Genomic DNA, 16,229 nt, shown 5'->3' with positions numbered 1-16,229 from the left:
GTTGTCTGTCATAGCTGCACATCCTTCCAGCCGCTGCATGTGGGACGCGGCCCCAGCATGGCTGGAGGAGCGGTGCCTCGGTGCGCACCCAGGATCCGAACCCGGACCGCCGGCAGCGGAGAGCACGCACTCAACCACTAAGCCACGGGGCCGGCCCCCAAAATTTTTTAAGACATAAAGTTTTAGAAGAAAGTTTTAAACGGATTATGTATGTGACAAGAGTTATCCAACTCTGTGTAGAAGTTCTTAATTCTGAAAATGGGGAGGATATATTAGCAGAAAAGTAGGGAGACCACCCCAAATAAATTGTTATAGAAACCAGGACTCTTTCTTTGAAATAAAATATTCAATGACTGTAAGCAAATCTTACTGAGGAGTCTCTGTGTATATCTGTGTGAATATTTGTGTATATTTGTATGTGTGTCTATGTGTATATATATATATATTTGTATATGTGTGAATCTGTGTGTGGGGATGTGTTTCTGAGTGTGTGTGTATATATGTATGTGTATACAAAAGAAGATAAGGGAAAATCAAGGAAAAGAGAGTATGAAAGAAGGTACATTGTGAATGTTCATAAACCAAAAAGTAGGAATTCAATTCTAATAGATTGTAAAGCAGAAAGAGTAACATTGAAATAGTTCTTCTGCATGTGTTGAGTGCTGAATTCATTATTTAAACCACTATACTTTTTTCATCTGGAGTTTGCAGTAACACATGATTGGGTGTATTAATTTCACGAGTGAGGTGAGTCAGTGTTTAACTGTTTACCTGAGTGCCTAAATTTCTTAATGTATCCTTTTAATGGCTTCGATTTTCATAATCTGAATGACAATAATTCTGTTTTGTACCATAAATTCTCAGTGAGATATGTACACAAAATATTTAAAGTTTGAAACTTTAACCCCATCCATTCTGATTTTTGATCTTATGCTTTGGGACTGATACTTACTTTGGCGATTGGGTTCCTCTTTGAGTTGTCTTCACCTTCACGACAGGCCGCAGCGAACTTGATCCATTCACGTTTTTGCCTTCTGATTGAATGCCACTTGATGGTGCCATTTTTAGTATTATAATCTCTTACCTTGAATGGGCAGTATAAAGTAATAATCTCATTGTTATTACTAATAATAGCACTATTACTATGAGTAATAATAAACCATTAACTTCTATTCATAATTCACATTCCACTGGAGATTTTGAAGGAGGAGGGTAATTGTAATGTCAGAAGGGGAGGTTGTTTAATTGAGAAAATTGGCAATTTTGATAATCTGTTATTTTTAGCATAACATTAAATTTACTTATAGAGATGAATTTTCTTTGGAAAATATGTTGTAACTTCCAAACCATTTTCCTTGTTTTTAATTTGAAAAAATAGATTTGCTATGTATTACCTGGATTCGAAATTCACTGTTAACTTCCACCACCACCTATAAAAAATAATAGTAGTAGTTAATTTTTAATTGAATGCTTTATAATTCATGTTATTCAATTCCTTTAAAAAAAATCAAACAATAGTCTTGTGAGTCACCAGAATTATTTTTTCACTCCAGGAGCAGGTAGATCTGGTTTCTCTCTCAGGTCTGATGATGATGCTAAGGATTCCTTTCCTTTTGGTTTTTACCTTTCAATTTTTCTCTTCTTCTTTTTATTACTTTTATTTTTATTTATTTATTTATTTATTTTTTGTGAGGAAGATCAGCCCTGAGGTAACATCCATGCCAATCCTCCTCTTTTTTTTTTTGCTGAGGAAGACTGGCCCTGAGCTAACATCTATTGCCAATCCTCCTCCTTTTTTTTCCCCCTTTTTCTCCCTAAAGCCCCAGTAGATACTTGTATGTCATAGTTGCACATCCTGCTAGTTACTGTATGTGGGACGACGCCTCAGCATGGCCTGATAAGCGGTGAGTCGGTGCACGCCCGGGATCCCAACTCAGGCTGCCAGTAGCAGAGCGCACGCACTTAACCACTAAGTCATGGGACCAGCCCCGATTACTTTTATTTTTTAACCTCTTTTTTATTCTTAGCCTTTGCAGATGCATGTAATCACATGAGCTAGGACATTTGAAGCTAGAACCCAGGGAGATTGAAGGTTGGGAACTTAGGCTCTCTTAGTAAATCTTGTGACCGAAGAGCTGGAGATACTCTGATGCTATTCAGTGATATCCATCAATAACTCATGATGCTAAAACAATTGACTCTAGTTTCTGAATCAGACTAACCACAGAAGGGAATAGAAAAAAAATATTTTGGAGTGAAGAAAGGAAATGAAGTGGAAAACATCCAGAAAGCTTCAAAATACTTGCTCCTTGACGTTCCAATTCTAGAAGGAAGATTTTTCTAGGATTCTTGAAAATGTTGATAATTTTCTTCACTTGCCTTGAGATGTGAGAATAAAAAGTTCCAAAACAAAAAGCAAATACTTTCCTTTATGTAAAAATGAAATCATAGTTGATGTTTTATTGTTAGCGCTAAATGAAATAGATACTATAAATGCACGCTTCCATAGCAAGCAGAAGAAAGTGCAGGAGTATAGGGACAAATTGCTGGGTAAGCAACTTTCATTAGTCTTTTCTCCTGAATTAAACAATTTCTCTGGCAAACGAGTGAGCTAGTCAAACAGAGCTCTGCCTGGTTTCAGCTCTGGCCTGATCTTTACACATGATTTGTAGGGAAAAACTCAGGATAATTTATATTACTCTTCTCTAAAAACCAAATGCTTTTCTAAAAACACAGACATATATTAAGTTTAATATATCAATATACTTAAGACATTATGAAGTATCTATCTAAAAAATTAGGTGTGGCTCTGAAGGCTAGTTTGCGTTTATTAAGTTTTAAATTACACTTACAATCAATTAAAGATGACATAAATCCTTAGTTTTTATTTATTCCTAAATAAGAAATTTTCAACTTATAATTGAATTTTTCAGAATTGCAAAGTATAAAAACTGTTATCACAGACTTTTTCTGTATCACTGATAAAAGATAATTATAGTTTGCACTTTAAAAAATACTAATAATAGTAATCTCAAAATACAGCAAATTACTTTTTATAGTTAGTTTCAATTTCACTATTAAATAAAAATAAAATTTTAGTCTCCAAGTACATATTTTTTAAAAATTGCCATAATTGATAATTCAAGAAAATATGTATTTATTTATAACTCATATTTATGGTTAATATGAGTAATATAAACTTTTTTATTATAGGCATTATATACTCATGGTATATATTTAATGTTAACCATTATCATTATCACCATTACAATTCACTGAATGATAACCAGGTACTAGACAATGTGCTTAGAGAAATCTATGCATTCAATCTTCACAAGTACACGTGATCAATGCTATAATTATCTCCATTTTACAGATGAGGAAATTGAGGTTTATATATTAATTTATGGCTAAATACAATCTAACACAATTCATCCTAAATATGTGCTAGAGGTGTGAGTTTTACAATAAAGTATAAGATAGTCTATCCCAAGTAAATTACTAAGTAAAATATACTGAAAAGAATTGATATTACAACTTTGAGAATTCAAAAACATTCTGATTTTAATCTAATCTCATATTATCCTTATGGTTAGAAATGTTTATATACAATAATAACAACAGCAATAATAGTAATACTAGGGGAAAAAAGAAAAGTAAATGGTTCACATGGTTTGGACAAGTAATGGAAATGTTATTGTAGAGTCCCTCTTGGGCACAGAGTTGAAATGGTGTTAATGCAAATGTGTACTCCTTGCTACTTGTGAACTCATGAGTACTTTTTTCTCTCATTTGTTTGTGGGTGTGAGTGGGAGTGTGTTTGTCTGTTTGGAAGCCATTTCTTCATAGCTACAGAATTGTGCATGCATCTATTGTTTGTCTTGCTCTTTCCTTACCACACTGAAGTGTCAGCGGCTGCTGTTTGTTTTGAACTATGCTGGATGACTAAGAAACCTTCCAACTTTATGAAGCTGGCTCATTCTTTTTCCCATGAGAGGCAACTTAGGCAGAAGAGCAAATAGGTTTCACCATAGTGTCAGGCTCTCAATTGGGTTAGTAATTAAAAAACTGCCAAGTCTGCTTAAATTTATGTTGTGTTGTCATAACTTTATTGTCTTTTGCTCAGAGTCTAGAATAAAATCTAAAACAGTCACTCTTGGACTTTTAAGGCCAAAATAATGAGATAAAAATAACACTTGATAGAGTCAGAAAACTTTCAATGTACTTCCTAAATTCTCTTAGGTTTTTCTCATTTGTAAAATGGCAGTTGCAGACTAAATTATATACAGTTACCTTTCCACTTCTAACATCAAATCTCTGTGTGCAGTAGGAAAATATTGATTTTTTTTGATCGTGGGAAAGGCATGATAAAATTGTGGGTTTAAAAGGTTACTCAGACAACAATAGATAGGAGTAGTGAGAAGAGGCAGCGATTACAGGCCACTGAGCCGTTGAGTCTTCTACATCGCATTGAGCACATCTCAGCTCTGTTGCTCACTGGATATGGGCATTGGGGTAAGCCAGAGATGAGGAGGCGCTGAACCAGAGCGGTGACAGTGGGAACAGACCAGGAAAGATCAAGGGAGAGAGACTACGCGGTTGAAATTGACAAGGCTTCAGAACAAACGGGATGTGGGAGTCAAGAGAGGGAAGAATCTCAGGTGATGGCAGTTTTCAACTGGGAGATTGGGAGCAAGGCAGTAGCAGAATTTAGCAGGTTAGAACACATCGAGTTTGAGATGCCAGGGAAACGCCCAGGTAAAGATAATCAGCAATTTGAACTATGTGTCAGCCTGATGAATAATAGTTCAGGCCTGATATATAGATTTGAGGGACATCTGCTCAGGTAGGGTAGTTGAAATCATGGGAGAATTTGAAATCCCTAAGTAGAAAATACAGCAAAGAAATGGCCTGTGGTTGAGAATGAAACTAGGGGAATTCTTACATTTACATAACTGGGAACAATGACAGTAAACAAGAAAGAAAAAAAGAGATAGAAAAGAAGTGCCCAGAGAAACAGGAGGAAAATATAATGCAATGTCATGGATGCCAAAGGGAGAGAGAATTGAAAGGTGGGGTGTGAACAGACGTCAGATGTTATAAAAATATTGAGCAGAGTGAATCCTGAGGCGATTCTGAGGTTTTCTGTGACCTTCAGGAAAATGCTTTTAGTTGGGTGGAACAGACCCTTCCTGACTGAAAGGGATAGGGTAATAAGATGAAGAGGAAGAGTACATCCAGATGGTCGCTTTTTCAAGAAATTTGGTGATAAAAGGAAACAGAAAGATGTGATAGTAGAATTAGATGTAGTGTCCAAGGAAATATTTTGGGAGAGGGAAATGTGGATTTTTGAAGGTGGAGAAAGAGGAAAGCAGGAGATTTTGATTTGAAAGAGAAGAGGTTCAGAAAGAAAGTACTTGATGGAGGTGTTGTGATGGAGAGAGCAGGAGGGAATAAGCAGAAAGAAAGGACTTTGAAGGCAGAAGGGAAGGGAGAGAGGAAGGATGGAGATTAAAATCAATCGATTATCACAGGGAGGTTGAAGGACATTGTCCTTCATTATCTAGACCTTGCTCTAGAGTAAGGGTAAGGTTATTTTCTGGCAATTAGGGGAGTAGTTTGGATTCTGAAATAAGTTGGGAATATATGTTGTGGAGGCTGTGATGGAGATTCACTTAGAGATGAATACAGGGGTTGTCAAGCTGACTGAGTACATCTCAGCTCTGTTGCTCACCGGATATGGGCATTGGGGTAAGCCACTTAGCCATTCTGTGCCTCCAATTCCTCATCTGTATTTGAGACTGAAGCCCTTTCTAATCTAAAAATTCTAAGAAAGCAGTAAATAATTTACTTGAAGTATATCCTCAATGAGTCCTCCCTTCATCTCTATTTTAGGAACTGATCCTCATATTAAAAAGGGAAAAAGAAAGCCACAGGACACAAAATTTCATGCTAATTTCAATGATTCTCTAACTATACTCGTTAGTTTTTTTATTTTTAGCTTTTTTTCTTTTGATATTGAGGTTTATATTTCTTTGCATATAATAAAAATTGTTTTAAAAGTGGTAATTTTTATAAGGAAAAACTCTTGCATTTAATAATTGTGAGGTGATCTTCCACAGTCACTTGGCAGTTTTTGTTAGGCATCAAATTCTAATGTATTTAACTGTTATATGCAACACAAAGATGAACTTGAGACAAAGCTAAAATATAATAGTTTGCTTTTTTTAAGAAACTTCCTCTTTTGTCTTTCCTTTATATTACTTGGACAAAAGCTATCAGTCTGGAGTTGACAGCACCTTGATAGGGTGATTTCTCTTATTTGTTCATTAGTTTGTTTGTTCATTTGACAAATACATATCAAATGTGTATTATGTGGATCCAACACTGGATGAAGACTTTTAAAGGGCTTAAGCCCCAAAAGTATTATGGTAAGCCTTAGATAAAATGTAAAGTAAATGTAATACTACACCATAAAAATAAATGTTAGGGAAATTCAACATTATTATTTCCGTGTTTAATACCTTGATGATTTTTTGGAGTGTGTGGGGAAGAAGAAATATAAACTATCCAAAAATTCTCCTCGGATGCCTCTACTTTGTTTGGTTAGATGTCTATTGAGCAATCTTGCATTTGTGTAAGGCACTATGAAGGATTCAAAAGTGAATCAGACACAGAACCTGCCCGCACATAACTTATAGTTAAGTAGTTTTATGAGCAACAGGCAGCCATTAATTTGTGGAGATACGGTTTTTCATTAGACAAGTGTATAAGGCTGCACTCTATTCTTATAGACCAGTCGAGAGCCTGGATCAGCAGCCAATGGCATTTAAAAAAGTTTGACCTGCCTAAGTCCATTAAAGGAATTTGCATGCCAAGCAGAACCAGCAAGGGTGGTAGACCCAGCATTCCGTAAGGGTATTCCCTGATCCCTCATTGAAGGGAGCATCATAAATCTAACTGCATTGCCGAGCATGCTTCCCGCTTTTGTGTTAGGCAACGCCTGTCAGGACACAGGGATACTCAGCAACAAAGTCCTTGAAGAATGTATAGTGGAGAAAGAGTTATCTGAAATTAAATGCTCCAGGTATAGACAAGTGTCATTTTTCTTGATTCCTGAGCCTTGCTAAATAAGGGAATCTTGTCTCTTAGGGGCCAAGCCTTCAGATTTATCCAGACAGCATTTCCCAGTGCTTTAGGTTTTTCTATAACCTAAATCAGGCATGGCAAAATGTTTTTCCTCTGTGGCAACTCAAACCAATTAAATAATGATAAATTTGAACTCCCTATTTTCACAAAGGTGAAAGAAGATGCTGATTCTAAATCTGCAGTGAAATAATAAAGCTTTTAAGAATACCATATAAATGGAAATGATTTTGCTTAAATACAATTTATAAATTCTACTGAACAGGTAAACAGAAATACTCTTCCATTTTCTATAAAATATTTTGCTGAGATGCTAATATCTATAATATATGTCACTATAATATGTGCACAAGAAAGCATAAAACATCCTCTCTTTTGCTTGTCTTCTGTTTGGTCTGTACTAGTTTGCTAGTCCTTCCTTGCTTTAGGAATCAGTGAACACAATTATGAGAATTAAGGTGTCTGGTTCAAATAAGTGAGTGCACTATGAAATAAAGTATATTTTATTTCCTATGTATTTTAGCCAGAGTGCTGAGAAATACTCTGAAAAACTCCTGCCTATAGCCTAAATAATTTCAGCTAAGTTCAAATCGTGGAGTTAGTTTATCAGGTGGTCAGAGGGGTTTTTTTTGGAAAGGAAATATTAATCATGGAAAAAAGAAAAGCTAGGCTGGTATGATGAACTAAAGAAATTGGATCACTCTTGGTAATAGATAAAGATAGGTTTATTTGTTCTTTGAGTGTAAGCTGCAGAAGTTGGCCTTAATAGAAAAAGATACATTGAGATTTGTATTTATTTGAGTTGACTAATAGATCTGGCAAAGTTGCAAGTAATTTTTAGAAATCAATAGAACTATAAAAATTCTACTGGTCGTATTTTGCTTTCCTACCATGACTAGGGCATACCTTATACCATTGTCACAACCATCTACAGAAGTTTCTTATATTTGGTGCATAGGTAACATTGTTCTCTGGCCTAGAATACACTCTAACCCCTCCCCATCCCATATACCAATTTCATGGAAACAAACAAAAAAAAAAAGAAAAAAGAAAAAGAAATGCAGAATCAATAATATTTATTTGGCTTGCAATGTTATAAGAGGTGTAAACTATTGTCTATCCAGGACACTTGTCTAAATAATGGAATAGTCATGTGGCAATCTTGGTTGCTGTCAGAGCAGATTCTTCAGCCTTATTCTCCCTGATTTAACTCACTAATTTGAACAAGGTCTAAAACCTTCAGGTGTATTCAGCAGACCATGTAACATACTTGTATATAGATGGCTGCCCATCTCGCAAATGGATTTGCATTAATAAAGACACTACCTGTTTAAATGTCTTAAAAGTCTTCAAGATTGTCCAAATGTATTCCCTAATGTAGATTTTCACTTTGAGCAGAGAAGAATATAAAGACTTTACACAGATTTTTTTTCTTTTTTTTTAAAGCAAACATTCATAGTAAGGCTAGCAGAAAGGTAAGTGGGAGAGTTTGCTCTAGTGGTGGTTAATTTTCAGAATAAAAAAAAGTATTTTAAAGCAAAAATAGATCAGATGACTCCAAAGGATATTTATTCAAATCATCTGGTAAAATCAGTAGTAAAAATAAATTATTATTTTCCAAACCTCAGAAAGTAAAATGCTTTACAACAAAAGTTACAATAATGGGAAAATGAAACATTTTAATTTATAATAAAATAAGTTCTTTGAGAAATAATTTTCATAAGGCATATGAGAAACTTGCCATTGATTCCAGAGTAAAATATGGCAACAAACAATCCACAAACAAAAAATATATCCAGACTCGGAAAATAAAGTACAAATGCCCAGAAACCTTTATACAAAAAGAGACTTTTCAATGAGGATGCATGATTTTGAAAAAATGATATATTTTACTGAAGAATGATTAATTAGAAAGTGGCTGTTTAAAGGAATTTTATGGGATGTAATTAATTAGAAATAATAATAGAATAAAGAAATAAAGTATTTTATAGATTCAGTGAAAGTACATAAGCATCTGAATAAACTTTAATCAATTGTAACTATAATAGGCCTTAATGGATCAAATTTATATGAAATTAAAAATAAAAGTATTTGATTATTTCGTAATACACAAATGCTCCTATGTTCAAATGACGTGCTGTATAATGCTCATGAATCCCTGCCACATCCCCAGTTATGATATCAACTGATCCTAAAGATCCATTAAAAAGTCCATGGAACAGGGCTAATGTTTGAAGGGCAGCCTGGAACTAAAGCTACCAGCTTATTGATGCTTATTTATAACTAAATCTACTGGTTATGACCTCTCTCAATTAATAAACTGAATTCAAACTAACCAGCATACCTTGAATCAAAGAAGATCTAACTTGTTATTACAGAAACTCAACAATCCAGTTCAAAAATTAAGCATGTAGAAACAAATATAAACCACAGCACTACATCCTGCCAAATTGGAGAGCGATTAACAGGCACTTGCCTCCAAAGAGTACATTAACCTTGCTGTGCGAGAGACTACGATTTAAAAATTTTCAACACAAGTGAAATTGATGCAACACAGTGGTGTTGCACTTAGTATTATCTCTAAAAAGAGATAACTAATGACGTACAAGGGGGACAATGAGAAAGCATTTCATTACATTTGTCTAACCATCAAATGTACAACTTGATATTTGTATCACCATCGTTGCTGATTTTCCAGTAGTAAGAGCCAGTATCTTAATAATTATACCTACTCCTTAGTCATAGCCATTCCTTCACCTACTATATCATTTATAAATCTCCCATACCACCATTTTATTTGCAATAAAAAAATGTTGTTTTAATTAAAATCAGAGTTTAGCAATGTGAGACTTTCGATATTAGTGATATGGCTCTCAACTACATATGGAACTGATGAGATTGTTTGGATAGTGAGGCCAGTCACAAACTGCTATGATTTTAATTTATACGGATACTATTTTTATGTTTTAAAAATTATAGCAAATCTACCAGCAAAGATAACAAAAGAATGGAAAATTGTTTAGGTTAAAAATCAGGACACACCTGTGATATTATTAGTTTAAAAGCCCATCTGCAAAAAAGAATTTGAAAATCAAAGTGCTGTTAAGCAGTGATACGACTTTTCTTAATTCAATATTTTCCTGGCATGACTTAGCAATGACTTCCATGTCAGAGATGTGATACGATGAGTTAACACTGACGCATTAATATGATCTCGAGTCTTCAATTAAAGAGAGAAACACTATTTAAAAATCTAGTTCATAAAATCACCTCGTCATTAACATAAACTTTTAATGGGTTTAGGCTAGAAATAACACTAAATAACATTTTCTAAAAAGTTCTCACTTGTTTACAATGTGAATGATTATGAAGGGTTTTTAACAGACTCCACTTACCAAGAAAATGAACAGCACTGCCGCTGTTCTGAAGAAGTGCCAGTCCATCGCTGCCGAGTTCTCTTACATCCAAGACCAAGGGAGTTTTGTTTGTTCTTCTCTGTTCTTTTTCTTTCCCCCACTCAGCTGGTGTCTGATTAAAATAATTTCTCAGTAGATGTTCTTACATGCAGGCTTTGAGGTGTTTCTGCCTTCTCTGGGAGACGGACTGAAGGTACGTATAACCAGTCTAGATCCCCACCCTAAAAACTTGGGCTGGTCTCACTAAAATGCTTGACAAGATCATCATTGCTCCCAGGTAAAAGCTTAAGGACACACCCTTCCAGCTGAAAGGCAGCTCTCTGTGGGTCCTGAAAGATTCACTCCTTTACAGAAGGTTTTCAGTGACAGGCATTTAAAATGATCAGAATTATGGGGACTTACGCAATTGATAAGGACTTTTCACCTTATGCTTTTTTTACAGGTTGTTTGGCTTCTTCCCATATTAAAAAGGCAAGTGTAGTCAGGCTTATATTATTCAAAGGGGATTCTCCCGCCCATGCTCAGAGCCAGACCCTCAGGTCACAGTAGAAAATTACAAACTTTCCATTTCAGTGGATGTTAGGAACTAGTCAGTTATTTTCGAAGTTGTTTAAGAGACAGAAAATCTGCTAATGTTAAGAGTGAGGATTTTTTTTATTTTTTTATTTTTATTTTTTTAAATTTTTTGTTTATTGCAGTAACATTGGTTTATAACGTTGTAAAAATTTCAGGTGTACATCATTGTACTTCTATTTCTGCATAGATTACATCATGTTCACCACCAAAATACTAATTACAACCCATCACCACACACATGTACCGAATTATCCCTTTCACCCTCCTCCCTCCCCCCTTCCCCTCTGGTAACCACCAATCCAATCTCTGTCCCTATGTGTTTGTTTATTGTTGTTATTATCCACTACTTAATGAAGGAAATCATATGGTATTTGACCTTCTCTCTCTGACTTATTTCACTTTGCATTATACCCTCAATGTCCATCCATGATGTCACAAATGGCTGGATTTCATCGTTTCTTATGGCTGAGTAGTATTCCATTGTGTATATAGCATTAATTCAAACAAGCAAAACTATGATACTTACAATTATAAGGTCCTCTGTACAAGTCACGATTCCCTTTAAGTGATCAGCCTAAGACCAGGGAAGCCTCTACTTCTCTAAATGAGTATCTTCTCTCCCCAATTATTTTTCTCTCTTTAAAGTTCTGCTCTTTGCAAATTCAGTAAAACAAAATTTAAAATATCACCAAGCCAGATGAAAAGTAAACAATCAAAACCACCAATTAAAATCCTGTTAATAGTTTTTAAAACGAGGATCAATGCCTGAAATACTAATGGAAACCAGAAAGCTGCTCTTCAGGTGAGGTGGGTTAAAAGTCAATGACAATTCCCAAGTACAGAGCCAAGAATCTGGATAGTGAGCCAATTAGAACATGGGGAACACACTGAAGAGATGGCTGCCCACACATGCAAATGACAAACTGAGCAGCCCTGAGGTTTGTGAAAATAAATAGTGACTCTCACAAGGCAGCATTTGAAAGTGTTCTTGGGATATCATCTCTTCACTTGGCAATGTCTGGTATAAATATTGTGAGTGGCAGGAAGTCTATGGAGTTGGAAATGGCAGTCTGGAATAAGAGACCAATCTGATAAGAGGTTGATTATGGTCAAAAGGATGCTTAAAATGACCCAGAAAGGAAGGATATCTCTGAAGGTCAGAGGTTCTACAGAATGCTGTCATTTTACTACAGGTGTGTGGCAAAGGTTACTCAACAGTAGTTTGAAATTTCATGCTGTACATAATGGAGGTTAGAGGGAAGTAGATAGGCTGCCTATATTTACTTGCAATGAATAAGAATGCTTATGATAGGAATTGGTTGATGTGAATAAGTAAAATAAAAGGAGATGGTCAGGCCAAATTTCTCATGAGTCAAGTAAGACAGAATGTGAGTGTGATCCTATGACTTATTTTGAGCAATATATTAGTATAAGATTGTATGACTGTGAAAGACTGAAGACTCATTGGGCACCAGAGATGAAAGAACCTACTCTTGGAGCTTTCCAGTGGCAAGTGAATGTTTACCCCCCTTGAGTTCTAGGTATGGTGCTAGGGTGTGCACAGGCCCTCTTCATCCATTGAATGACTCTTCCCCAAGCCTGACTTTGGTTCCACCCCTAACTCAATGGCCTGCTCCAACCATCCTAACCAACTAGAGCATTCCTTAGTCAGCAACTTCTCCAGCACGTTTCTGGAGAGGAGGTGTGGCAGAATCCCAATGTTGCAGAGCAGTGGCTGTCTTGACTGTCACATGAGAGCTAGTGACATTAAGCACAAGTGGGAAATGGAGTTTATGAATCACCATTCTTTCTTCTTAACCTCTTTTCTTGCCTTTTTCTCTTTCTTAATCATTTTATTGTCCTGTTCTGAAATGTGGAAATGTTCTCTATTTCTGTTTTCCAATATGGTAGCCACTAACCATATGTGGCTATTGAGAATTGACTACTAATATGGCTGAGGAACAGAATTTTTAACTTTATTTAATTTTAGTTAATTTAAATTTAAATAACCACATTTGACCAGTGATTACCATATTGCACAGTGCTTTTATTATCTTCTATCTTTTTCTATGCCTTAACTCCTTCTGTTCTTTATAAATTCAACTCCCTTTAATTAAATCTATCCTGTTCCATTTCTCAACTGAGAGAACTCGAGCTTTGTTCCAGTTTCCAGCTGGCACCTTTTGAGTCTCTTTCCTTTATGTACTCCTATTATCTCAGTTGGCCCAGTGCCTTTTCCTGACACCTTACTGATCCTCTGTCCTAATGCCCATGAGTTATTTTAAAACATGGGCAACACAAACCCCTCTCATTTCTATATTTACATTTTCTCAATTCTTTCTTCCAGCCACCTAATCTGTAACCTCACACCACACTGTCGCATCACTGTGCTATACAAGGTTGCTTCTTCTATCTGGTATCACTGCACTCTGTTTCTTCTCTGAACATTGTTTCGTGTGTGTACCTCCACGTATTACCAACAGTTCTCATTTCGTGGAAATTTTATGAAATTTGGGTTGATTTTTCTGTTTGGAAGTTCCCTGGTAAGCTGAAATTTTCTCAAAAGGATCAAAACTCCCCTGAGAAAGGATTTTCCTCTCTCTCATAAGGCACTGTAAACTCTAGAATGTCACCCCCAGTGTCTATATTTCTATATTTGTGTACAGCTTGGGATACTGTAATATCTTCTTGAAAGACAAAATAATCAGCATCTTTCACTAAAGGTGGTGGATTCCACTGATCTAGAATTTTTTAAGCCTAATTAAGATAACTGACTATTCTATATTCCTTCATTTACACAGCACCCACAGCCTAGACTCTCATATTTCAGAGAAATCCTTTGAAATAAGCTTTTATGTTATATGTGAATCTCTGGTTTCATATCTCTGTTGAAATTACCATAATCAGCGCTGCAAATTCTTTAAAAAATAAATAAAACATAAAAGTAAATCCTAAAATAGAGAAGAAATTGAAGTAAATATGTTAAGGATAATATAAACAAAAATTTTTGTCTTTGCTTCTATATTAGTGTTCCTATGGCATGTATTGATTCTAGATCTTGCTCACACTGTTTAAAATCAGACTATTCCTCAATGAGTCACATAAAAAAGTGTAGGGGATGGAGGCTGCTGTTTTAGATTAAAAGACACTTTTCCTTTAATATATAACAATCAGATGCAATGCCTGATCCTTAACTGGATTCCTGATTTAAACAAAACAGCAATAGAAATAATTTTGGGGTTATTTGGAGAAATCTAAATATGGGCTGTTAGGGAATTATTATCAATTTTATTATGTTACGTAGTAATATGTCTTTTCTTTTTGGTGAGGAAGATTAGCCCTGAGCTAACATCCATTGCCAATCTTCCTCTTTTCCCTGAGGAAGATTGGCCCTGGGCTAACATCTGTGCCCATCTTCCTCTACTTTATATGGGACGCCGCCATACCATGGCTTGACAAGCAGTGCATCGGTCCGCCCCTGGGATCCTAACCTGTGAACCCAGTGCCACCGAATCAGAATGTGCAAACTTAACCGCTATGCCACGGGGCCGGCCCCATAATATGTCTTTCTTTTTGAAGATACATGTCAAAATATGTAGGGGCAAAATCTCATGGTGACAGAAATTTTCTTTATGGTAACTCAGCAATAAAATAGATGAAGTACATAAGGCAAAATGTTAACAATTGTTAAGTCTGATAGTATATGGTTTTCTCTTTGCTTTTCTGTATATGTAAGAATTTTCTTAATGAAATTTAAAATAATGGACTAAAGTAGGGGTTGGCAAATTATAGCCATGGGCCAAATATGGCCCACTGCATTTTTTGTTATTTTACTGGAACACAACCATACTCATTTGCTTATGTATTGTCTATGGCTACTTCCTCTCTACAACAGCAGAGCTGAGTAGTTATGACAGAGACCACGTGGCCTGCAAAGCCTAAAATAATTACTTATCTGGCCCTTTACAAAAAAAGTATGCTGACCTCTGCATTAGATGAATAGATTATAGTTTGTAATAGTAAATTAGTTGATCTTAGGAGAGTCTACAAGATTGATCTAAAGAGTGTGAACAGAAATCATGATGACTAAAAGTAACCCATAAAATTAAAGCAATTAATCACTGAGGGAAAGATACATCTTTATAATCAAATTATATTTTTAGTTTTATATTTTCAGAAAGACTTTGTTTAATTGGCTGGATTAATCTATGGCCTAACTCTTTTTCCTTTCTTTTAAACCAGATCTAAGGAAAACTTTAATTTTATTTTTCTCTAGTCAATTCTAGATTGACAGTTCAACAGCATCACAACTGTATGTACTTTTCTCTACATAGAAAGAATATTCATGAGTAGGGGAAAATCTTAAATGATTTTGGGAACCTTGGATTCTATCTTAATACTTAAATATTTTATGATAAAATAAGAGTGATGAAAGAGACTAAATTATTATTGTCTGTTCTTTTAAAAAATTAAAAAATAATTCTAATTGAGCATCTACTGCAGGTGCATTATTCTGCTAGGTGCTGTGGAACATTCAAAATACTTTTGAACTCAGCCCTTAAAGAGGTTACATTGTAGCTGCAAACATACTGAAATAGAAGTATTACTACTCCATTCTGGAAGACTGTCCTACTCACACGTCTGTGTGTATTAGCCAACACCCCAGTGTACTCTTTGGATTTCATCTGCAAATTCAGTCCTTCCTTTTACTTATAATAAATTATCATCAATTCAGTACTACACCAGTTTTTTCTTTGGCCTACTATATGCCTTGCCCTTTACCCGGTACTGGAGTTACAAAGGTGGATACACCACGGTCCTTGCCTTCAAGTGGCTCCAGGCTAGCTGGAATGAGAAAGAACAGACTTTTTTTCCAACCTGCTAAATGGAAGCCTGCATAGAGTGCTTGGGAACCCATAGCCCAGTTTTGTCGGAGGTGATGTCAGAGAAATCTTATAATGTTAAAGGGAACACTTTTATGACATAATAGAATTGATTTCTAAAACGCTTGTTTTCTTCTTTTCTTTGTACCTTACCTAAGTCAACTCATGTTGTGCTTTCAAATTTATCTTCATTTTTTGGTTAGGAAGA

At 35.4% G+C, this 16,229-nt stretch overlaps 1 protein-coding gene across 1 annotated transcript in view; it reads right to left on the bottom strand.

The window, feature by feature from the left end:
• DSG1 (desmoglein 1) overlaps positions 1-10,589 on the bottom strand; it is a 35,350-nt gene extending 24,761 nt beyond the window's left edge. Inside the window, exons 1-3 of the mRNA XM_004422419.3 lie at positions 10,542-10,589; positions 1,395-1,430; positions 953-1,084 (exon numbers count right to left, since the gene is read on the bottom strand). Of these exons, the coding sequence (XP_004422476.2) occupies positions 953-1,084; positions 1,395-1,430; positions 10,542-10,589 (216 nt within the window). The remainder of the gene's footprint in view (positions 1-952; positions 1,085-1,394; positions 1,431-10,541) is intronic.
• Positions 10,590-16,229: the final 5,640 nt, after the last annotated feature.

This window comes from Ceratotherium simum, chromosome 14 (genome assembly GCF_057802395.1).
Source record: "Ceratotherium simum simum isolate JZ-2026a chromosome 14, ASM5780239v1, whole genome shotgun sequence".
Classification (NCBI taxonomy): domain Eukaryota; kingdom Metazoa; phylum Chordata; class Mammalia; order Perissodactyla; family Rhinocerotidae; genus Ceratotherium; species Ceratotherium simum.
Note: the sequence above shows the minus strand (reverse complement) of the source record. Positions and strands in the feature narration are given on the sequence as shown.